Consider the following 26,118-nt stretch of genomic DNA (forward strand, 5'->3'; position numbering starts at 1 on the left):
AGCAATCTTCAAGTATCACTATTCTCCAATCATCAACTATTCTTGTGGAATCTTCTTTAATTCTAGGACTATCTCAACAAAATTTCAATATAAGGATGTAAGATACCTGAATTTTCGAAATCCCAAGCTCCTTTTGTATCGCGAAAGCACATTTTGTAACGCAATTTATTTTTTACCTTAATATTGGGGGGAAAGCATTATTATTTTATTTGCGTGCGCAGCTTTTAGTGATAATATTGATAAAATCAAACAATATGACACAATGTTTTGAAAAGCAAAAAGAGAATTAATATTATTATGATAACAAGTGATTTTGTTGAATAAATAAATGCATGGACCTAGAAAAGCAAACTCCAAGAAACAAAATTTAAAAAGATTAAAGGAAATATCTATTTACATTAAATTTTGTAGTTCTCAAATGTTTGCATTACTGGCGAATAAGATCTTACTAATATCACAAAGAGCAGAGCCATCTGTTGTAAAATAATAATAATAATAATAATAATAATAATAATAATAATAATAATAATAATAATAATAATAATAATAATTTAACATGGAAGCTCATAGGGGTACATGTTGGACCCCAGTAGTACAAATTTCCAATTATTTCAATAATTAATTACATTCTCCGGAGCTTTCATGTAGAAAATGTAGGAGAGCCAAAAACATTCAGCTAGAAAAAATAACAGCCAAAATCGCAGAAAAATACAGGAAACAGAAGCAAATTTGAAAGTGTGGCCCATTTTGTACCCCATTGGCCTTCCGAGAGTTAATAATAGGCACTGTTACTATCACTGGAATAAAAAATAATAATATAGTATTAATATTAAGAAAACTTACCATACTAACCATAGAACCGGTTGTTAAATGATCTAAATCACACTGCCGCCTATAATGCTTACACTAATCAGGGTCTGCCCAAGTGGGCCCAGCCGGGTTTTTTCGGGTTGAACCTACCTAAAAAATACCACTTTAAAACCCACCTGGATTTTTGAGCTTTTTGTTAGTATATTATTGGTACAACTGAGGTGATCACGTTGACAGTGAACAGATTTTGGACTTCCCTTGAGCGAATTATATGCTTTGATGTTAAAGTATACAACAACATTGAACGTTAGACTTATATAAAGTTCTGAATGCACTGAATGAATAAAAAGGCTTATCTTAGGTTGAAATAATTACAGAACAAATTACTGTATGGATTCTGTTAATAGCCTATTTGAAGTAAAATATACAATTTTATATTTTAGAAAATACTTTCCGTGAATAGTGTGCTCGGCGACGCCGGGGGAAGTTATCCTTCATACGTTTGACGAGTTCAAGGCCATAGGTGCCTGTATCACCAGTAAATATATTAGTAAAACTATTAGTATTGTTTCATACATTTGATGATAACACAAGTAATCTTCAGTAAAATTTTGTTTTCCAACAACATTAATTTAGTTCAGTCATTAGTTGCTACTCTTCAAATAAGCATTCTGTAGAATCAACACCAGCAATAACGTAAAAATTATTGTCAAATATAAGAAGCTTAATGCTCGCAGTTCCGAAGACTATGTAACGCTACTATTTCAAATGCTAAATTTAAACTTCCGTACTAGTGGAAATGTCGATGTACAGTAAAGAAAGTTGCATTTTCGGGGAAAATGCGTCGTGAAAGAAGTGCTCGGGAAATTCCGGCAATTGAACACACAAGGCATCGGAAGTGAATACTTCAACAATAAAACTATTTATTTTAAGCTGGAACATATTTAATTTCATTTAAGACATTTTGAAACATTTACTTTATAAAATATGAATTATCTCTTTGTTAATTGTTTTAAATTCATTTTCGAGGAAGAACCGCCTTGCTAGTGCTAGGGAAATACCCATAATTGAACGCGCAAAGTACCGGAAGTGAACTTCAACAATAAAACCATTTCTTTTACGCTGGAAAATATTTGATATGTAAGACATTTTGAAACATTTATTTTATAATACATGAATTGTATCTTTGCTTTAAATTAATATATTTGATATTCATATTCGGCAAACGTTACTAAGGCTCCTGGGATGGCTCGATCTACATTTGTTCGTTTGCCTGTACCACATACACATTACAAGGTACAACTTTCGGTCTTTTAAGTTTAAATTTTCAGGGTACAAGCACGAGACACACTAAAATAGCTGTATATTTTGGCGGCGATCAAACGTAAAATTTCAACTTGGCGACCATTTTTCAACTAGTGGGTATCCACGCTACAGGTTGCAATTTTCGGACTTTTAAGTTGAAATTTTGAAAGTAGAAGCAAGAGACATTCTAAATTCGCTCTATAGATTTTCTCAGCGATCCAATGTAAAATTTCAAAATAGCGGCCATTTTTTCAAAACAATAGTGAATAGAAACTTGTTGCAAGTTGCGACAATGACAATCTTGAAATATAAATTACATTTTAACACTTTTACCCCGAAGACATCGAAATATTTCGAAAAAACCAATTAAGCCCGAAAATACCCGAAAAACCCCATATGGGTCCAGGTGGGTTGGGTTTTTTCAAAAATACCCAGGTTTTTTCAAACCCTGACACTAATCAATCTTTTGTAATTCAAGCCACACATTTTGACTATACGAACCTCGTAACAAACTCATGTTCAAGACGTCACCACTGTTTCTGTTTTCCCTGTGCCTAACTCTTCAACACTGTCCTCAACAATAATGATATTCTGATCGTCTGTAAGAGACAGAGGATCCTGAGCATCTGAATCATAAATATCACTGCTACATATCACTACTTGCTGGATGTCGTGGTTGTAAGCGTTACCATCAACTACAGTTAATTCTTGTCCACTTTCAGCAGCAGCCAATAACACTTCTATTCTTTGCTGCATAGAAGAGGAATCCTGAAAGAACAAACTCAACATAAAAAACTGAAAATAATAATTCCACAACCAAACCAAAATATACATCTCCACACATTTTGCCCGAAACTAAAAACAATAAGGAATGAAAAATTATGATCAACCCAACAAGCTTGCCGTTTTCGCCATTAGATGGTACATGTGTTGCTATTTTCTGAAACCACAGTTTGTTATTTATCAGGTCTTGAAAAGTAATCATCATTAAAATATAACCCAACGTTTCTGGAAATTCACTGTGGTGTGGTACTGAAGGGCATCACTTTGTATATATATATGTATACCTAAGGGATGTGCAAAACCGTTTTTTTTTATAAAAAACGGAAACCGGTTTCTAGAAAAACCGAAATCCCAAACACCGACATTTCGGTTTTCTCCAAAACCGGTTCGTTTTTCCCACCGAAACTAGTATCGGTGAAAAATTTTGGAAAACAAACAAAACTATTTCTGTGAAAATGGAATTGGTTTTCGGACAACAACAAAATACTTTTCTGGTCAGAAATAGAACAAATTTTGGAAAAACGGAACCGGTTTTGAAAACCGAAACCAGATCCGGTAAAAAACCGAACCGGTTTTGGAGAAAACCGATAACCGGTTTCGGCGAAAACCGAACAGTTTTTTTGGAAAATTTTCAAAAACCGGTTTCAGTTATCCTAAAACCGAAAAACCTGTTTTTGTGCCCACTACTAATATATATATCATTTAGGGTTAGGAGCAAGTATGTTATAAAATAGAGAATTTGCCTGTATAACAAAATCGTGAAGCCATGCATTACCGTTTCATCATCCTTACTTTGCTCGCTCCGCTTACGGTGATGGTGAGAAATGAATGCAATGGTGAAATGAATAAAGTGGGAGGAGAACTCCGAGAAAACCTACGAACACGGTGTTTGTCCAGCACAAAGCCCATTTGGCGCGAGCTAGGATCGAAATAAGGACCCCACGCACCAGAGGTACACGCTCTACCAGAGCCACCGTGTCCCCATCTACCCACAATGAGTCATCGGGACAAACAAGTTTCTGCTTTCACTTAATAGAGAAGGGTTAAGTTGGTCTTCTGAAAACTATTTTGTGTGGTGCACGTTACACTAAACTATTGTTCCTAACCCCTGAATTGGAGAGTGAAATAGTGAATATTCGTCATGTAAAGCTTTGGGAGTTTAAGGCAAAATTGCAAAGGTGACAGCTGAAAAAATATGCAGTGTATACGGTAGCGGACTAATAACCGATCGGGCAGCCAGAAATTGTTTTGCCAAATTATGTTCTGGAAATACGACCTTACAAGACGAATCGAGGGTGGGACGTCCTTCCAACCTTGCCGACAACTTCTACGGCAATATTGGAGAAAATCACGTCAATTAACAAGAGATATAGATGAAAGACTGAATACATCACAATCAACTGTTTGCCGCCACCTGCAGAAAGGGGAAGTCAGCAAGTTAGAAGTGTAAGTACCTAACAATCTCAGTGAAGGGAATAAAGAAGATCGCATGTTTAAAAAAATGAAATCTTTAAGTTTTACGTCCCACGGTATGCCGGCTAGGCTAGAGGAGACGGTGATGATGAGAAATGAATAAAATGGTGAAACGAAAAAAGTGGGAGGAAACGAGAGAGAACCTCGAGAAAATCCACACACACGATGTTTGTCCACCGCAAAGCCCACTTGTCGCGAGCTGGGATCGAATCTAGCACCCTGTGGACAAGAGGTGAACACTCTACTACTGAGCCATCGCAGTTCGCAGAAGATCGCATATCAATCGCCACAAGCCTCCTCTAGCGAGTAAGAATCGAGCCTTCTTTAGACAGATTTATAACAGGGAATGAAAAATGGGTTACCCGTGACAATATTGTTCGCAAAAGACAGTGGCTTGATAAGGATCTGCCACCCCTATCAGATCTGAAAGCAAACATCCATAGGAAAACGATTTTATTATGTGTATGATGGGATTGTCGAAGTGCAATTCACCACGAGTTGTTGATGTCAAATTTAACAATTACTGCGGATACATACATTCAGCAGTTGCAAAGAGTGAAAAAGAAACTCTATGAAAAGCGTCCTGCACTCGTCAATCGCAAAAACTTCATTGCGCGTACACATACAGCAAGGGTGACAAGGAAGACATTCCTGAGCTTGGGGGGTCTATTTTACACGCCCACCTTACTTCCAGCACCTTGTATGGACAGATTATCACATTTTCTATTTCTTACAAAACTTTTGAATATAAGAAACCTTCGATTCTGAAGAGCAAGTCAGGCAGTCGAAAATTTCTTCCGGTTCAAAGCAATCACATTTTACAAGGAAGGAATTGATAAGCTGCCAGGAAGGTGGGAGGTCATATATAATTGTGGGACTACATAATAAATTAATATAATTTTGTTATCTACTGAAAGTCTCTGATAAAGAAAAAACAGAAGTTATTTATGACTCAACCTAATACAAGATAAAGCCAGACGTCTCAATCTGCCAGTCACGCTAGTTCATAAATAGTTCACAACTAGGCTAATAGCTGTTGCTAGCTGCGATATCTCCTACCTGACGCCAAGAAATGTCGCTAATGCGCAGGCAATTTGCAGATGAGTCGAAGCTTGGGGGAACAGCTAATAATAATAATAATAATAATAATAATAATAATAATAATAATAATAATAATAATAATAATAATAATAATAATAATAATAATAATAACTAGAACAACAACAGCAAATAATTAATTCTATTGCGTCTACTATTAATCCAATGTTGTCGGGATTGCTGCCAGAGTGAATGTTGCTATGCAGAGCTTTCGTTACCATACATCGCTAACATCACATCTTCAGAGCTATGGGTTGGAGTGTGCTGGTCGTATAATTTATATTGTAGTCTTCTTAAAGAATTACTGTGTTTCTATTGGTTGTTGTTATTGGCCAATAGCGTACTCTGATGTTGCTGGTGGAAACTGTTCTCTGATTGGCTGATGATTCTTTTCGGACTGAAAAACTGAAACCAGATGTCAGGTAGATGATAATCTTCGTCTCTGTTGATGGAAGGCTTGTGTGTACGAATAAATACAGCTTCATGTATCTTCCTATCCCAGAACTGTTTCATTTTCTTTAGAACTTCAATTTGGTCCCGCATAGTCGTATGATTGTATTATGTGCAGTGTTCGGCTATTGCAGATTTTTCAGGTTGTTTCAGTTTGGTGTGTCGCTGGTGTTCTTTCATTCTGTCCTCAATATTCCTTCCCGTTTCGCCTATGTAAGTCGCGTTACATTCACGTGTGATCCTATAGATGCCCAGTGTCCTTAACCCCTTACCGTATGCCGTGCCATATATGGCACATACTGTTTTTTTCACTTTAGCTTTTTTGTGATTTATCAAAGGCATCAAATGACTATTTTGTCTGCTGTGTGAGATATTGACGTGTATGAATAAGAGATTTTGGTGTCATCTGGCACGTTCTTTGTCTCTCATCGGAATTAAGTGAAAAGTCTAAAATTCAAGTTTTAATTCATTTTTCAAGTTCCCATATGAGGATTTCCAATACTGATTATTTTTTTTACGCTAAAAGAAAAATCATGCAGAAAGGGATTAATCCCATTTTTTTTTGGGGGGGGGGGGGAAGGTTGGTAGTAAGCAAACAGTTCTGGGACAGGAAGATACATGAAGTTCTATTCATTCGTACACACAAGCCTTCCATCAACAGAGACGAAAATTATCATCTACCTGACATCTGGCTTCAGCTTTTCAGCACGAAAAGAACCATCAACCAATCAGAGAACAGTCTCCACCGGCAACATCAGAGCACGCTATTGGCCAATAACAACCACCAATAGAAACACAGCAATTCCTTAAGACTACAATATAAATTGTACGACCAGCACACTCCAACATATAGCTCTGAAGATGTTACCGCTGTATGGTAACGAAAGCTCAGCACAGCAACATTCACTCTGGCAGCAATCCCGAAAACATTGGATTAATAGTAGACGCCAGCAAAACTTCAAGATCAACAAGAAATAATGTTTATCGGAAGCAAGCCACAGAAAAATATATTTTCTTCACTATATCATTTCTGTTCATACCTCAGATCCATCTTCTCCGTCCTGGATGACAATGATTTGCGGTGGATTGTCTGGAATTTGTTTGATTTGTTGGCTATTGGAGAAAACTCGAACAACTGTAAAACAAAATTATCGATGCGTTACTACTCAAACAGGTATATGCATTATTTATTTGGGATCAAAATAAGATTTATGCGTCAGTAATGAACATTGCGGATGCACTAATGAATTAATATTTGTTTGAATTAAAAGAACATATGTCAGTTTACATTTTTCATATACAGACTTATTTCCCTTTTGATAACAAATATATCTAATGGCCTATGGTGAAAGTCACATCATACTCAGATGACTTCCAGTACATACCTCTTCTCCTGTCCATGTCGAGCCTTCTGGTTATTCTTGTATTTGTTATAAACGGTATTTCTTTATGGATTACAAAACGTCGGACAGAGGTTCTACCAAGAATAATCCTTTGTCTCACTGTATTCTGGATTTTATTCAGAAGTGACTTCCTAGGTTCAGTTCAGTAGTTTTCTACCATTGAACTATAGTGCACCAAAGAATGTGGAATCCAAACAGGGTGGCATGGTCAGGACAGAGCAATGTACTCATAGGAAACACAGTAAAACTTCAATGGATCGTTCTCTCCAAAATCTTTACTTGAATCCTTTTGTTATTGTTAGAACCACAACTTTCAATAAATAACAAATAATACAGTCTTACAAACTACCTTCTAATGTATGAGTTAACCATGACGTATTTCCGCCTTTCGCTCCAGAATCATTTGTTTCCGGCGGATTTCAAAGCCATATGAAACTTACAGTGGTTATGTTCTATGTTGCCCGATTACAACGAAAACACAGAACTGCATTTTTGTTCGAATTTCTGAAAGAAGCTGACAAAGAACAAACAGATCAAAGGTCAAAAAGGTAGGGAAACGCATCTACAAGCAAATGAAGTGAAACACACACTGACCTATGCTTTGTTTGCCTAGCAGACGTTTTGTTGGGAACAGAAAATGTGCGTTTTGCAAACGACTGCAACCTGACACTTAGACGGAAATGACGAAATTACCTGACATGTATATCACCATCAATACAGAATAACATATTCGATATTTAGTTACATATTCTACCGCTAACAGCACTTAGGAGGCGATTTTACTTACAGTACAATATTTCATAATACCGAGAAACAGACCAAAGATTAACGTAGTAGCATACTGTTACCTTAAAATTCCGAAAATGCCAATTAAAGAACCCAAAAATTACATTTTGAAAAGTAGGAAAGTAAATTTACATCTGCTTCTACGTTTAGTTGTCTGTTCCATGATTGTCTTGCACACTAAAGAGTTCTCAGGAATCTGATCTGGTATAAAGAAAAAAAAAAAAAAGAAAAAAAAACCGCTAACAAACAGGTAATTGGATTGATCAGCTTGAAATTAACAGCGGTTTCTCAAGTATCGCCTTTGCTGCGCGTAGTAGCAGTCTTGATTCCTTTTGAAACTTAATTCTTCATTATCGTAAAATGCACGGCTGTACAACCAAAGAAAAAAAAAATGTACAAAAAACGCTTAGTAAAAGAACTTGAAAATTATATAAATTGTCACTTTACCCAGCAAAATCTTAAGGATTTCGGAAATGTATTCACTCTTCATATCTCCTTCTTTGATGTAGACGTGATACAGGCCATAATCATGGGACCAAAACTAATTTAATAAATGAACAAAATAAACTTAATACTAAAGTGACTATGTAGGGACAGAACTACGGAAATATTCTCACAAAAGTAGCGGCGATCTAAAGGTTTTGTATAGATTGAATATACTGAATCTGGCAAGGAAGATACAAATAAGCTTCGATTGAAAGTTTCGACGAGGACAGAAATTTAGAAGCGAACAAAAACCAGTGATACCTGGGTATTAATATTTATGATCTTGAAACCCCAAGCATTCGCGTATTTTAGGCTATTCAGAGGGATCTGTCTCGTGTTAAGGAAATTATCCAAGATAGTAGCAATTAGAACTGAAACATACAATAATGATCTGCTGTTTCATATACGTGCGAAGACGAAGAGAACCCAAGGACCTACGACTTGAGTTGTCACTCAACAGAAAGTGTGGATGGACGTGACATGAACACTTTCGTAGACGATTTGCTTGGTTGGGGTTGAGCGTCCCTCTTGGGGTTGGGATTGAGCACCGGGGCTATGTGAGAAATGAATATAAACTTTAAGGTGGAATCAGAAACAGCGTATTGTGTTCAGATTTCAAGGCTCTCCCACGAGAATCGAACCCGAGAGCCCGTGCCCCAAAGGCACTCGCTAGCCACAACAGCAAAGGTGAGAATTCTTTGGAAACAAGAGTGTTGTTCTTAACAGTCTGTTTTCTGCGAGGTAATTTTGAATTATGATTTTTGCACCAGATTCAAATCCCGATGTCATTTGGAGCCTGCGCAAATAGTAGGTCCAGTTCTTCACACTCTGTTTTAATTTAATTTTATTTTATTTGAACGTCCACGATCATGCACGGAGGCTAAGGGAGACGACGGTGATGAGATGAATTATAACGGTGAAATGAATTAAGTGAGAGAACCCCGAAAAAACCCATGCACGCGGTATTTGTTTGCCACAAAGCTCATTTGGCAGGGGCTGGGATCGAACCAGAGACCCCACGCACCAGAAGTGAACACTCTATCATCGACCCACCGCGGCCCTAACCTCAGTGTCGCATAATGACGTAAAGCTCAATCAACAAAAAGGAAATATATTTGAAATTTTTATATTTGTTGAAACAGTGAATTCATTCTCCAGGTTTTCCGAAAAGTGTGCAAAGGGAAATGCAGTACGTTTTACATTTGAATCAATGAAACTAAACAAGAGAGACGGTGAAGGCTTATACTGTCATAGCATTTGCTTGGCAAAGGGGGAAAACTCTGGAACATTCATAGTAAGATAAGCATAGGTGGAACTTGAGCCTGGAACCTGCCGATTGCTATATGTCCTGTGTAACTGTACAGACTCAGTATTAGCCAGTAGGTTATTTGAATGCATAGTTTGGTCTGAGCTTGAATTCAAGTGAGGACTCTGCTACTGAACAATTTCTTTCTCTAAAATCGCGAAAGTTGTAGCTCTCTATGCAGTTGTTATTCTATTAATCTTATTTTAAACTGTTGATAATATACAAATGCATTGTAACAAAAATTAAATCGCTTAGAAACTTACCTTTCCCAGTGGCTCCTTTGTCAGTTGAATCATTTTCAGCAGCCTCTACAAGTATTTGAAGATTTCCATGGTCTCCTCCTTCTAAAACAAAACGAAAAGTTGGGAAGTAAAAACAGATCACTTACTTTGTTTACACTTATATTATTTACTACCTGAAACTGCCGTTCTTTGCATGGGGAAAATATGTTTATGGAAATTAACCCTTCTCCCATTGGATACGCATTTCAATGAAACTATAATTTAAAAAAAAAAAATACTTTATTGCTTTCGTGACTAAATGTATTTTCTGTCCCAATTTCATATTAATACCTATAAAGTATGGCCTGGGTGATAATGACTGACTCACCTCTACTCTCTCATATAATAGTATAGCTGTAATTTCAATTCGCTTATACTGGAATTCTTCAGTAGATACCCCCCCCCCCCAAAAAAAAATCATAGAGTTGTCCTGGACTTAAGAATACAGAACCAACAACATTAACATACTAACAAACTCATTACCATGCCCAGGTTTGTAGTTCTGGATTCGATTCCTGATGGGAACTGAGTTCTCATTTATTAGACCGAAGGATATAATCTTGGAACTTAAAATGAAAGAAAAATGAAATTAAATCTTTAAGTTTTACGCCCCACGTTTATGCCGGTTAGGCTAAAGGAGACGGTGATAATGAGAAATGAGTGAAATGGTGGAATGAAGAAAGTGGGAGGAAACGGGAGAAACCCGAGAAAACCCACGAGCACGGTGTTTGTCCACCACAAAGTCCACACGGCGCGAGCTGGGATCGAACCACGGACCCCGAGCACCGGAGGTGAACGCTCTACCACTGAGCCACCGCGTCCCCTTAAATTGAAAGATTCTAGAGATGTGTTGCTACCTACATTTATAATTGTTGCGTTTTTCAACAAAGTTTTTGGGGCCGTGGCGGCTCAGTAGTACAGCGTTCACCTTTAGTGCAAGGGATCGCTAGTTCCATCCCAGCTCGCGCCAAGTGGGCTTTGTGATGGACAAACATCGTGTGCATGGGTTTCCTCGGGTTTCTCATGTTTCTTCCCACTTTCTTAATTTTAACATTTCATTCATTATTATCATTACCACCTCGCTTAGGATGTTAAAAAACAAACAAACAAGAACAAAACAACACAGTTTCGACTACTCAACTTCAAACTTTGTTTAAATTAAACATTTCTGTGTTGAATTTTCTGAAATCACTTCTTTCTGCAATGCTTCATGACTTTCCACATCTGTTTTAGATCTCGTGTGTATTAGTTGATTTTTCCATAGCCTGATTCCTAAAAATGCTTTCACAAACCTGTAATGGCGGAACGATTCTGGTTTTAATGTCCACTTGCAGCATCGGGACTATGTAAGAGAGATACAATGTATACAGATGTACTCCTACCGGAAACTGAATCCGAATCTTCAATACCAAATGTGAAAACGTTATCCATTTCGCCGCAGAACGACATTCAAAACTTTAGATAGGTGACATACTTTTGACTTCCTATATCATGTTTAGAAGGTCTCCATAACAGTCTACTATGTCGAACGTACTACGAAAGAGTAATCAATGTTTTTTGAAACTGACATTGTGATCATGTAACCTGACTGCCTATTGTAGGAAGTAGTGACTAAATATTGTAGATAAACGACAAATCCATAGCAACTTATTACTTCTAACGCTTTGGTTACCATAACTTCATCACTGCCTATCTAAGCAGAATATTAGTGATGATATGCGTTGTTCAGGCGACTGATGCTCCTTCTCACTAACTGTAACTAAGTCTCTAATCTCCGACAAAACACACACAATGTTCGATAAAAATCTAAGTATGTTTCGAAATATTTAGAAAAGTGCATTACATAAAATTGGGAACGAAGCGTTCTTTTATTATTTGCCTATTTAAAGTAAAATCAAATAACGTTGACTGTAAATTAAAAAAAAAAAAAAAATCGACAAAACTACTTTTTAAGAAAACTATCACAGAACTTTTATTTTAAGTCTTCGGGGGAAGGGGGAAGGGAATAAGTGATTTCTGATATTTGATTGACTTCATCTGCACGAGTGGATTACGTGAAATCATCAATAAGCTCATATCTCATATTGTGCTAAAATCAAATAATATCATGGAATATACGTTTTGTAAAAACTCGTTAAAGGGAGCTTTTCACTCCCTAGTTCTCGATTAATTTCAAATCCAAGTACTCAGAATGAGTGTGAAGCTTTATAATAATAATAATAATAATAATAATAATAATAATAATAATAATAATAATAATAATAATAATAATAATAAAGTATACGCCATATTCAATGAAAATCTAATATTTTTACGAAAAATGTATTGGATCATATTTTTTTTTTAATCTGAGGGGGATGGGATAATCAATGCTACATTGGGGGCTAAATTCACAGCTGATTCTTTGACTGTAATTCCAAGCACAGGGGATTACGGAAGAGAATCAAAGAAAAGAAACACACTATTTTATATTTTCCGTGATACGTTTTATACAGGGTGTTTGAAAATAACACAGATAGCGCTTGAGAGGTGATCCCTGACACCAAGATAAGACGAAAAGTATAGACCAAGTTGCGTGCACAAATGTATCCTTTCGGAGTTAGAGGCTGCAGAAAACATGAGAAAAGAATGAACTTTAAAGAGTCATAGCTCCAGTACTATGGGACCCACCGTAGTCGCATCTAGACTTCACTTATTAACTAATATCTGTCTTATCCAAATATTCATGTTTCGGAATTTTGAGGTACTCACGCGACAATTTGTACAGAGAGAGAGTTTGGCTACGGGCATATAATTTGAAGTACTCGCCAACTCTCTCTATAAAAATTGCGGAAGTACCACGGGATTCTAAAAAACTTGGATATTTGGATATGGCACATGCTAGTTCCTAAGTGAAGTCTTGACCTGACTACGGAAGGTCATATAGCACTGGAGCTATGGACCTTTAAAGTTCTTTTTTTCATGTTTTCGGCAGCCTATAACTCCGAAAGGAAGCATTTGTGCACTCAGGTTGGTCTATACTTTTTGTCTTATCTTAATGTCAGGAATCACCTCCCAAACACTGTCGGTGTTGTTTTGAAACGCCCTGTGTAAGTTAAAGTGGAACTTCAAGAAAGTCGGTAGGGGGTAATACCACTACTTTATTCTTTACTGACTTTAACTCCATACAGCGTGAATGATTGTGGAGCACTGAAGAAAATGTACTAAAATCATCCGATTATATAAGAAATGATTGAAAACATATATTTTTAAACGGGGTATAATCAATCTAACATGATGGTGCTGAATTCAACGCTCAATCCTGACTCATTTTAATCCCAAGCACTGGCACTACGGAAAAAGAGTCAAAGAAAATGTATATTATATTGTATCAAAATTGAAAAAAAATATATATATCTATATATATATATATATATATATAATCTATCGTGTACCTCTACAAAAAATCCGGTAGTTGAATGGGATTCGGCATGGTGGTTGTGGTAGAGCGCTTTTCTTTAGTGCGTGGGGTCTCTGATTCGATCCCCGACCAAGGTAGTTTGTAGTGGTAGACAACACCGTGCCCGTGGGTTTTCTCGGGGTAATCCCACTTCCTCATTCCACCAATTCTTCCATTATCATTCAATTGGCTTAATCATCGTCTCACTTATCCTAAAGAGGCACAATTGTGGAACGTTAAACTCAAAGATTTGTTTCCATTTCTAAAAGAAATCCGGAATTATCGTGGAATCCGAACCACATGAGCTCCCCCCCCCCCGGAAATCGATACCGGATCTCCCACGCCAAAAGCGCGTACGCTAACCGCTTAGCCACGAAGGAGCTCTTGCAACATGAGGGGAATAGTCGCTCAGTGGTAGAACGTTCACCTCTGGTGCATGGGATCCTTGGTCCGATCCCAGCTCTCGCCAAATGAACTTTGTGGTGGACAAACACCGTGTGGGAGGTTCTCGGCGTTCTACCGTTTCCTCCCTTTCTTTATTACACCATTTCATTCATTTCTCATAATCACCGTCTCCTTTAGCCTAGCTGGCATAATCATGGGACGTAAAACTTAAAAAGATTTGATTTCATTTCATTTGCAACATGTGGTGGGGATACTCGATGGATTGTGACCCCAATCAACAGTTATTTCTGCAAGTAGAAGGAAGGCATACACCAAGCTTAATCGAAATTGGGTAAGTCTTAGAAGAGTTATCGTCGAAGAACGGACACACACACACATATTATACATATATGTGCCAATCGAGTGGAATAGTAGCAGCTTCACTAATGCTCGCCTCAAAAATGTTAAATGATTTTATTCATGAACTGTTTTTTCTCTTTCAAAATTTTAAGTGTCAGTTTGATTTGCATGCTTCCAATGGCTTTCGCCTGAAATACTGCGCCTCATGATGAAATATGAATATATATTTTTTTTTTAAAAAATTATCTATTATACTTTTTCTAACCAACGTTTGCAACAGAAGCAAACTAAATATTTCCTCGAAATGTTTTTACTGCTACAATATACATTACATTAAACATGGTCGACTGCTACTTGTGATCACAGGTTATATTTTGCTTTCTTCTTGTATAGTAATATTACCAGAAAATAGTGAAGCATAATGTCACCCAAGTAAAGAAAGTACACTTTAATTACTTTCGCTGATGGAAAGGGGAACTGGCAGGAAGAAATTTATTCCCCATATTATCTGATGAAGTATCCTGCGAAAGGACTTAAAATGTGTCCTTTTTTTTTTTTTTTTTTTAAGTTGTGTGACGCAATGATTTCACTCTTCGTTGGGGATGTTTTCCATATCCGCTTCGGGATTGTTTTGTTCCAACCACGTACTACATAAAAAAGAGAAAGAAGAAAAAAAGAGTGTGTGAGTGAGAGAAAGAAAGAGAGAGAGAGAAAGTGAGCGTGTATGGAGGAGGGGGTTGAAGCAAGAATAGAAAAAGAATTGAACACATAATCAACAGGCAGAAACAACTGGAAACATAATCTCACACATACAGACTAAAGGAAGTACCTAAATACAATTTTCTTACCTCCTGTGTTCTCCAGTATGACAGCTTCCATACTTTTTTGACTTTCTGCAACAAGATTGTCAAACGTTTGTTTCAGCTGTTCCTGAACCATTCGCCGCTGATACTCTTCTGCTTCTGGATAACGCCTTTTGCGTGTGATCCGTTTGATTTTTGTTGGATCAACTGGAATGAACAGAAATCATTATAATATAATCTTCACAATCAAGCTCTCACAAAAATGTTATTCATATTAGCTAAAATATATCTGATACTATTAATTCGTGTAACAAGTTGATTACAATAAAACCGCGTAAGCTAAATAAAAAAAAAATGAAATGAAATGAAATCTTTGAGTTTTACGTCCCACGGTTATGCCGGTTAGGCTAAAGGAGACAGTGATTATGAGTAATGAATGAAATGGTGGAATGAAGAAAGTGGGAGGAAACGGGAGAACCCCGAGAAAACCCACGCACACGGTGTTTGTCCACCACAAAGTTCACTTGGCGGGGGCTGGGATCGAACCCGAGACCCCAAGCACCAGAGGTGAATGCTCTACCACTGAGCCACCGCGGCCCCCAAGCTAAATAAAAATAAATAAAAATAATCTGGGGTCTAGTTTTGACATGAACAGCGAGAACACGAACTGCTTTTGGTGCCGTAAGGCAGCAGATTTGGCACGAGTGTTTGTAAGTGACTGGATGATTGATTTTCTTTTTCCTTTCTTGGCTTTTAAAGCTGTTGGAAAAATTATTCATTAATTTATTGTTCACTAAATTACGACGAACAAGCGGAATGTCGTTGGGAACATCTTCACAATCCAGTGATCGATTCCAACCAGTGAAACTAGGACATTGAACCCTTCCCACACAGTCATCGATCGACAATTATCGAATTCTTCAATCAAAGAAAAATCAGTCATAAGTGAAGTGTGTGTGTGCACAGCGTCAAGCTTGGAACGCTTCTACAAACTAGGTTTCATGCATCACGTGAGAATATAGAGTCCTGTCTTTCTTTCCTAGAGCCAATTGCCTTGACAGAGCTTGTCGCTTTTTGGTCGTAATTTGGCCTGGGTTTGATTTTCACAGAGGGAAACAAATTTCGCGTTTATTTAGTCCAATTTTAGTCAAAACTAACTTACATTTGTGTCACACATATTAGTTTCGTTTTCATCCACAGTTTTCCTTACTTTTTACAAAATTATCTGTAAGAGTTTTTCACTTGCATATGAGTAATAATTCTAAATGGTAACAAAATTCCTTACAAAAACATCCTCCACTTTGATTTAGGCATCAAAGGACGACGATTTTTTGATAACTCCTCACCAACAGCGAAATATTATGAGGTTGCCAATAATCGAGTTGTAAAAAAGCCACTCTCACCAACATCAAGCAATATAAAACTTAGAGTTCATGTGAAACATACAAAAATGTAGCAGGAAAATAAAACGCTACTTTACCTGTACTTTAAAAGAGAAATCGGGATTACTTAACATTGTACCAAAATAACCTCTAGTTTGTCACAATTATCTCTAATACTTCCTTAATACGTTCTCTACTAGCAGTTACACAAGATATTTACATGCATAGACCACTTATATTTATATGTCTATGATAGTCACTTCTATTTTTTTTTAAAAAAATCTCAATTTAAAATTCATTTTACTTCTGTATTATAAATCGTAAAAAATCTGTAAGTTTGTGCTTAACTTTAAATGATAATCTAGTATGATTTGTGTGTGTTATCTCCAGTACTACACCTTCCAGAGGGAAGGGACACATCATACTTTTGGCAGTACCACCTGGTTTTACCTGACTGTTTTAACTTTTAGACACTGTGCTGTCTTTATGGGCTTTGTCGTTTTTCACGAAAGGAAATTTCAATAATATATGTTCCATATTTTCGCTATCAAGACAAAATGGGAGTCTTCTGAGGTCATTTTCTTGGAATGTCTATGATCCGAAGCTGGGATACCTGTGAAGTGTCTGAAATGTCAGAAATGGTTGGTGAAGGAGCTAACGGATTGGGAGATTGTCTACATGAATGTTATATGTGTTGTTATTTATTTTGGTGGAAAGAATTGAAAAGGGCACACTGTAAGAGATAGAGAAACAAAATTTTGAGGCCACTTGCATATTTTCGGAATGAATATATACAACGCCTGATATTGATTGGTCAGCTATGTCCACACCATGCATATGTTGGTATTGATTCATCACACGAATCTTGTCCGTAAAGAATTTCAATAGATTCTCGATTAATATGTACTTGTTACTCATTATACCGACTTCTTTGTCTCTCGGAACTGCTCATATAAGTTACGTCATCTGCTGACAGGTCATTCAGGAAACACACCTTAAAGAAAAAGTATTAATATTGAAACACGTGACTGTTCAGTAGCAAGTACATTTATTTGTCATCTTTGAGAGCCAAGATGAACTAAGTCCATTTGGCGAGATTTTTAAAACAAAATCTTCGTGCATGCTAAAATACGACTTTAATCGGATATAGTACTTTATACACTTCAATTCAAATCTGAATAAGGTGGATATAGGAGTGAACGTATTAATACTGTCAAAAGTAACCAAATTGAAGAGTAAAAAGGAAAGAAAAAGACAAAGAAAAACGTGAGTTACTGAGTTCTATCACGCCCTTTTCACGTTAAATATTCTGAGAAATATGGATCAGTAATTCAGTAATTATACTTTGATTTAAATTTCTGTGGAATTTTGGTAATTCGAAAGGGTTCAAGGAGCGGAAGGTCTAACTTGAATCATTTATGCTGTACTAACATATAACTTATTATCCGCTTCGCTAGGTGGAAATAAATAATTTAAATGCACACTGATATTGCTCATTTTCGATCATTTTAATGTATGTCACTCCACCTTATCCCGAGCGTTCACCTCTGGTGCTTGAGGTCTCGGGTTCGATCCCACGCCCCGCCAAGTGAACTTTGTGGTGGACAAACACCGTGTGCGTGGGTTTTCCCGAGGTTCTCGGGTTTCCTTTCACTTTCATCATTCCACCATTTCATTCATTTCCCATCATCACCGTCTCCTTTAACCTTGCAGGCGTAATCGTGGGACGTAAAACTCAAAAATTTCATTTTCCTCCTCATCTCCCAAGTGTCAGGGCTGAAAATGAATTTAAACGGCATCAGAAGTGTCACTGTTCATCTCGGCAACCACAAGAACAGTAGATTCAACACTAATATCGGTAATTTTTGACCATTTATATATACATTTATATTTCCCCCTCCCCCATATTGCGGGACATGGCATCGAAAGTGTCACTGTTCATCTCAGCGACCCAAAAAATGTGGATTCAGCACTAATATTGGTCATTTTCGATGATTTTTAAATATCTCTTTCTCCCACTCCCTCAAGTCACGGGGATGATTCTGGATTTAAACCGGATCGGAAATGTCACTGTTCATCTGAATGATCCCGAAAACTATGGATTAGACACTAATATTGGTCATTTTCGATCATTATTATATATAGCTCCCCATCCTCCGTGCTACGGTACACGGCATCAGAATAGTCACTATTGATCTCAGGTACTCTTAAAACTATGGATTCGACACTAATATTAGTCATTTTCGATCATGTTTAAATGTTTATCCTTCTCCTCTACGTTGTACCCTCCCCCTCCCCAACAATCAGGGCTGAACTTGGATTGAAACAGTATCAGAAGTGTCACTGTTTTTCTCATCGACCCCAAAAACTATGGATTCAACACAAATATCGGTCATTTCTGATCATTTTTAAGTTTCTTTCCTCCTCCACCTCCCTTACGTTGCATCGTCAAAGTTAATAGCCTAAAGTAATCCCTGACACTAAACTCGTGTATGTTGAAAATTTGATTGAGATCGGTCGGGTGGTTCAAGAGTGACGAAGTCACAAAGACAGTCATTTTATTATTATTATTATTATTATTATTATTATTATTATTATTATTATTATTATTATTATTATTATTATACATATATCTCCCCTCCCCTACGTTGGCTCGTCAAAGTGAAACGATAAAGACCACCAAGGCTCGATCCTCATATATGTTGAAAATTTCATCGAGATTGGCTCGGTGGTTCAAAAGTTATTAGGTTTTATTAGATTTTATTTATACGTCCCCTTCACTCCCCCTTAACCCAGGATCTACCGTTAAAGTGAAATTACAAAAATGTTTCCAGAGCCGAACCTCATGTATCTTGAAAGTTTGATTGAGATCAGTCGGATAGTTCAAGAGTTATTAAGTTACAAGAATAGTCGCTTTCAGTCTTATATAAATTGATTTTATATATCTCCCCCTCCTTTTCCAACCCTACGTTGCTCCGTCAAATTTAAATCACAAAAATGATTCCAGGCCTGAACCTCATCTATGTTAAAAATTTGATCAAGATCGGTCGAGTGGTTCAGGAGTTACTAAGTTTAATTTATTTTTTATACCCTCTCCCCCTCAACTAAGTTCTACCATCAAAGTGAATAGCCTAAAACCAGTCCAGCCTTGAACCTCATCCATGTTACAAATTTGATCGAAATCGGTCAGGCGGTTCAGGAGATTTAGAGTCACAAACATAGTGATTTTCAATTTTATATATATAGATTGGCAGTATTCTAGCATTATTGGGAAGGTCGTTTTGTAACAGCAGTCCTGCTTTGCAAGATCAGAAGCAAACAGAAATTTAAATCGGACTATAAGGAATCTCCTACATCAAGAGAAACATGTTACATCATGCAGAAAATCTTCAAATCACCATGTTCAAAACTTATCTAATATATAAACCAGTACCTTGAGTAGAATTATATTTTGCATTTTAGAAGGTGTGTAGATACTGACAAAGAAGATTATTATCTCTTTTATTATTGTATATTGTACCACTTTATTATGCTCTTAATTTATTGAATACTATATGCGCTATTTGTCCTCTCCGCCGGTTAATGGCCTTTAGTTCACATGGTCCCGGGTTCGATTCCCGGTGGGAGAGCACTAAAATTTGAGCGAATTACAGTGGTTTGGATCCCATCTTAAACTGTAGGTCTACGTCTCATATAGGCACGAAGTTGAAAAGCGATGCTGAAGTTCAACTATTTCCTTGCACGAAGCCCGGAGGGAATTAAGCCAAGCTGGCGATTTTAAGATGAGGTATGTGTGTTCAGTATATCATGCATGAGTCTCCTCGAGTTGTTGGTTTCCTTGACCGGAGACCGCTACTTCATTCTTCTCCGTAACTCCCCAACTGTTCTCTCTACGCTGGGCAAATGCCGCACTCCCAACACAATCTAATTTCCTCTAAAGGCCACGCATTCTAGCACTGACCACACTTCGCGCTGTGTAACTTCCATGATCCTATGGGAACGTGTTAGACCAGAGCGGCAACAGTGTTGACACTCACTGAGTACCACATGAATGGTACTTCTAATAGCTATCACAACTATTTACTGCTTCAGTAAGTCATTAGTGAGAAAAAAAAAAAAAAACATTTTCTCCTATTTTTTAAATACTAATTTTATATTCCGCTCTGGGGAGGGTATTTTTGTTAGTTCGAGTTATCATCATACAATCAAAACATATTGATATAAAACTTTGCACCTCAATATTTAACAAGTTACGCTTAGTACACGTTTAATTTTTAAGCTAAAGAATCATTAGAAGTGAAATTTGTGTCATTTTCGTTTCTTCTCGAGATAATTGTACAACACAATACAGTATTAGAGTTTGGAGAATACAGGGATCCAGAACGGAGGAATTATGAAATAAACTTGCAAGAGTTTCGGTCATGTTGTTTTTAGATGAGAAACACATGATAACTTTACATCATTATATAAATTCTCAACTGAAAAATATCATGGTCAGAACTTTTATCATTGTAATCCATAATTCCTAAGTTATAGGACCAATATTTTCCAAACTTTAATATTGTCTTTCAAAAATTGAAAATGTCGCTTATTTTACTTTCAATGATTTTTTTAAGTATAGAAATTTTCAATTATTTCGGAAGTAAATGGGGTTTCCCTGATAATTCAGTACTTAAAACATATTCGCCTGTTCGGGGCCGCAGTGATTCAGTGGTAGAATGCTCACCTCTTGTGTGTGGGGTCCTTGCTTCAATCCCAGCTCTCACAAAGTGAGCTTTGTGGTGGTAGACAAACACTGTATGCGTGGCTTTCCTCGAGAATGTTCCGTTTCCTCCAACTTTCTTCATTTCACTATTTCGTTCATTATTATCAAAACCGTTTCCCTTAGCCTTGGAGTATAAACGTTGGAAGTTAAAAAAAACTTCACCTGTTTTGCATCATCCCAGTTCGGGCACAATCTTCACTAATCTATATAGAGGAAAAAAAGACGTTAAATTAAAGCCATTTAATTCAACCCAACTGTCAAGCATAAGTGCCTCCTCCTACCTGATGGCTGGTAACCGACAGGAAGAAGTTCCATATCGTCAATAGGTTCGCTTTCTTGTTTACGACTAGTTAAGTGCCTTGCATAATATTTGAATAACGATCTTGACGGTATATTTCGACCTGTAAATGAGGAAGAAGACTTATGAGTTTTACAAAAGATAAAAAATAAAACAAAATAAATACAATGAATCTATCTCAGAAATAACATCAAAGAAAATTCCAGCTATCTACTCATACGGCAGTGAGGGCAAAGCACACCTTTGTCAAAACACTGTCAACCATATGTTCGATGCTCTCGAAGTGTACTACGGTCTAGATTATATTAATATCCACCATCTCAAATGAGTGAGTATGCCAAAATTGACATCTATTGCTAACAGAGTAAACAATTCTACTCGTCTGAGGTTCCCAAAACAGAACGCCACTGAAAATAGTTTTCGGAAACTACCAATAAACTCGAAAGTACTTTCGAAAACCTCGCAGCCTAAGGATTCACGACATGACAGTACCACAACTAAAAGGCCATTACAACGCCAGGGAACTGTAAAAATTCCCCCTCCTTCCGCTCAACCTACCACAACTCCAGCGAACTCTCGTATATACGAACTCCACTATCGCCTGAACCTACGGGCAGCAGTCAAGACCTACAGAGATGCCAACATACTACAATGTTACGGATACAAAAGAATAAGGGTAGTGGTTCGCGTCACACAAAAGAGTAACAGATAGAAGAGGATTGTCCCTGTGTTAAACTGTAACGGAGACCACCTCGCGGATTACCAGAGGTGGAAACACTTCAAAGCAGCAAGCAAGGGTGAATCAATGTTTCCCAACAAAGCAGGAACAAGCAAGGCAATCTCTCCATAAGCATCAAACAAGATGTGAACAGCCTTCAACCCTACTTCTCGAAGTACAACCAAGAGTACAGCTACAACAAGTGACAGCAACAGCAGAAACCACCACCACCTCCATTCAAGCTACGCAAACAACGACAATCACAACCATACAGAACCAACAGGCAGCAACTATCAAGAAGGTTACGCAACTGTTAGAGAGCTTTAAAAGTCAAGACTTTTTTCGAGAAATAAAAACAGGACTGATAAATCACCGCTGCTCCGGATCTAGTAATGAAAAATAACGACGCTCTTAGATGTAGTGGCCAATTCCTCGATGATGGCACGGCCCAAGTTCACAGTAACTAGAATCCTCCGAGTGCCGTGCTGGAGTGTCGACCGCATATTCCCGGAGAAAGACTTCGAAAGTATGGAGAACATTGATATGGCTCCGCTAAACGGCTTCAGAAAGCCGAAACAATTCAGTAGAAGGAATTACACTGAGAGCATGGACAGGGACACAAGGGTGGCACAAGCATAAATAAATGAATAATAATGAATAAATGAATGAACAAACAAATGCCACAATTACAATCAACAGATAAAAGATGAATCGGAGAGCATTCATCAGATGGAGCAGTAAACCTGATAGTTACACACACACACACACACACACACACACACACACAAAATAAATAAATAAAAAAAAAATACAAAACTGTATCCCTCAGATTTACAAGAATTCCGACAACTAGGACACCCCATCCTGCTGGGAGGGGACATGAACTGGAAACATCCTGCTAAGAATTCTAGTCTCAAACCAAAATGAGCGTCAGTATCAGTCCCTCAGACATCTGGACTTCTTATCAATGGCACCACCAGACTCCATATATTTTCCTACGAATGAACTTCCGGTCGTGCTGGACATGTTACAGCAAACATCGCTATAGTAGATGCAGTAATGGCGCTCTTGTCTGATCACTCTCCAATTCTCTTAAAGTAGCACTCTGCTTACCTTCAAGACGAATACAGCAACTACGACACACCAACTGAGGCAACTTACGTCCATAGCCTTGCAGAAAAGGTCGATCCATGCTTGCAAGTCAGAACGCTTGCCAAGATCGACGCTATACTGTTCCATCATAATATCAGCACTCCGGTTAGCAAATCAACGCAACAGCCTCTTCCAGACCAGAAGAGGCTTCCAAGTAACTCGGTGACCTAGGGGTCTTATTCCCACTGGGGGTCGAAGGGCATCGAAAGTGTCACCAATCAACTTTGGGACCTCCCCGTCGACACAATATTGGTCGTTTTCGATTACTCTTACATATCAAATCCCCCCCTCCTTCTGTGAGCTACTGGGGGCTGAACTTGGACTTAAACGTCATCGGGATAATCACCACACATCTCAGCGACCTCGACAACTATGGACTGCATATGACTGGCAAGGTTCTTTACTTACTTGATTTGGGAGTATAATTGTGGAAGCGTGTACTGCAACTGTAGGTGATGTGTGACCTTTCATTATTTCACGTAAGCTTACTATTTCTAAAAATTATATTCCTTGCACCAAGTATGAAGAAGTTAGCCAGTTTCTCTGTCATCTGCTTACTTATTTACCTATTTTTTGGCTATGATTGTAAACTCACGGAGGGGATAGGATAAAATTATGATCAAAATGAATGACAATTAGTGACTGTTGGCACCAAGAAGAATGACCGACTTATGCAAGTGACTAACTTACATATTAACAATTGGCTACATAAATTGACACATGGCCAAATTAAACGTGTCCAACTTAGAAAGATGCCCAATTTCACAATTTTTATTGTATTTGTCTTACAGATACCCAATTCCATTTTTCTTCAAGAAAAACATAATATTGTTACACAAATTATAATTACGTCTTAAAATTAGTTTTCCTTAAAGAAATTATATATTGTACTACTTCTGCCGCTAAACACATGAGCCCCATTCGTTGAAAATGCATTTCAGAAATACGATAAGGATATTCCATTAACAATAGTGTGTTAAGATGATGTTTAACTTGATATAAGACATAGAATATGAAATAAGGATAATGTACCTGGATATGCAAATAATTTGGCTACTCCTCGCGTTGTTAGGTATCTAATCATCTTCTTAGTTGCTGGAGCGAGATCTAATTTAGTAACGATGTCCGACGTGTCATTCAACTGAGCCTTGAACTCTGGAATAGGAATGTTTTTGATGTGATCGATAACAACCCTTCCTCTGATACCTCGTAGAAAAGTTCGATTACCTGCAGGCAGAAATAATATTTTGTTTTACACTGCTACAAAGAAGGTCGAAAAAAAAAAAATCTTACAGGTTCACTTACTTTTCTGTACTTTACAAGAGGTTAAGAGGCTTCATCCCAGCGAAATTAAAATACCGCTAATTTTTCAGTAATTATGTAATATCTTCAAATATATAAAGGATAATCGAAATGTGAAACAAGAGCGCCCTAGACAATATTATCTTGCGTGAGGTACCGTTGTCACAAGTCACCTAATGACTTTCCGTTTTCAGCCGTTTAGAAACGCGAAAATAAATACCGATTACAAAATGAATCGAAATCGAAAGCAGATAAGTGAGTCGTGATAACGGTATCTCATGTAAAATAATATTGTCTAGCGCGCTCTTTTTCCACATTTTGATTATCTTTTATCTATTTGAAGATATCACATAATTACTGTAAAATTAGCGGTATTTTAATTTCGCCGGGATGAGGCCTCTTAAGGAATAAGTAAATAACGAAACAGTTAAGTTGTTTTTCTATCACTAAACGATCTTGTCATGTAGTATACTTCTGTCCTCTGTATTATTATTATTAGGATTAGGATTTTGATTTCTGGGCTTTCGGCATCTATGGCCATCTAGCCCGTCACGTTTGGGGGACGGCGTCCTTTGGCGAGCAAAGAAAGGAAAACGTCATTCAGGATGGCTGGCCTGAAAAAATTTTTTACAGTTTTTCGACCGAGTGCGCCCACCGGGAATCAAACCCGGGACTGTTCACACCGAAAGCGAGAGCGTTAGCCATTATGCTACGAGGGGTCATTCCTGTATATCATGTTGGACTAAGTCCCCCTACTCACTTAGTAAAGTTTTATTATTATTGCAGTAATTGGTTCTCAAAAAATGGATTGTCCAAGCCAAAATGAGTTGAAAATTAAACGTAGTGCCTCCCTTAACGACCTAGCTTAAAAATGACCTAGAAACGGCTCTCACAACTTAGTAAGTACTAGAGGGAAATTTGATTTGATTGTTGTAGTATCCAGAAAAGCAAAGTGTTCATATATATTTATTTTCTGAATATTTCACTTGACGATGGATAGCAAAGCAATTAATTCCAGTTGGAAGTAGGGAAAAAAATTAATAACGTTTACAAAAATGTATCAATACATGCAACTTAATGCCTACTACGTGCATGCTGCAAACTGATTAAAGTAATTTTACTAGAAAAGATGACAATTTCCACTATATTACTTAAAGTTCAGAAAATGTAAAACTGCGAAATCAAGTCTATTCAGAGGGTTCATGACCCCCTCACCCACCTATTTACTCTTTTCTAAAAAAAAAAAAAAAAAAAAATATTGCGTATAAATAAATAAAGTAATTAATAATAAATTATCTTATAATTTCTCAGCGTAACCTTAAAATTCTTACAAA

The 26,118-nt window shown here is 37.3% G+C and overlaps 1 protein-coding gene across 2 annotated transcripts in view; it reads right to left on the reverse strand.

The window, feature by feature from the left end:
• Window positions 1-26,118, reverse strand: part of LOC145687927 (uncharacterized) — a 71,019-nt gene that overhangs the window by 9,524 nt on the left and 35,377 nt on the right. For both annotated transcript variants that reach the window (XM_081761488.1, XM_081761489.1), the window contains exons 7-12: window positions 24,515-24,709; window positions 21,596-21,715; window positions 15,213-15,374; window positions 10,164-10,244; window positions 6,960-7,054; window positions 2,617-2,883 (exon numbers count right to left, since the gene is read on the reverse strand). In XM_081761488.1, coding sequence (XP_081617614.1) covers window positions 2,635-2,883; window positions 6,960-7,054; window positions 10,164-10,244; window positions 15,213-15,374; window positions 21,596-21,715; window positions 24,515-24,709 — 902 coding nt within the window. In that variant the 3' untranslated portion in view covers window positions 2,617-2,634. The remainder of the gene's footprint in view (window positions 1-2,616; window positions 2,884-6,959; window positions 7,055-10,163; window positions 10,245-15,212; window positions 15,375-21,595; window positions 21,716-24,514; window positions 24,710-26,118) is intronic.

Source organism: Thermobia domestica, chromosome 6 (assembly GCF_964235325.1).
Source record: "Thermobia domestica chromosome 6, izTheDome1.hap1.1, whole genome shotgun sequence".
NCBI classification, from domain to species: Eukaryota; Metazoa; Arthropoda; class Insecta; order Zygentoma; family Lepismatidae; genus Thermobia; species Thermobia domestica.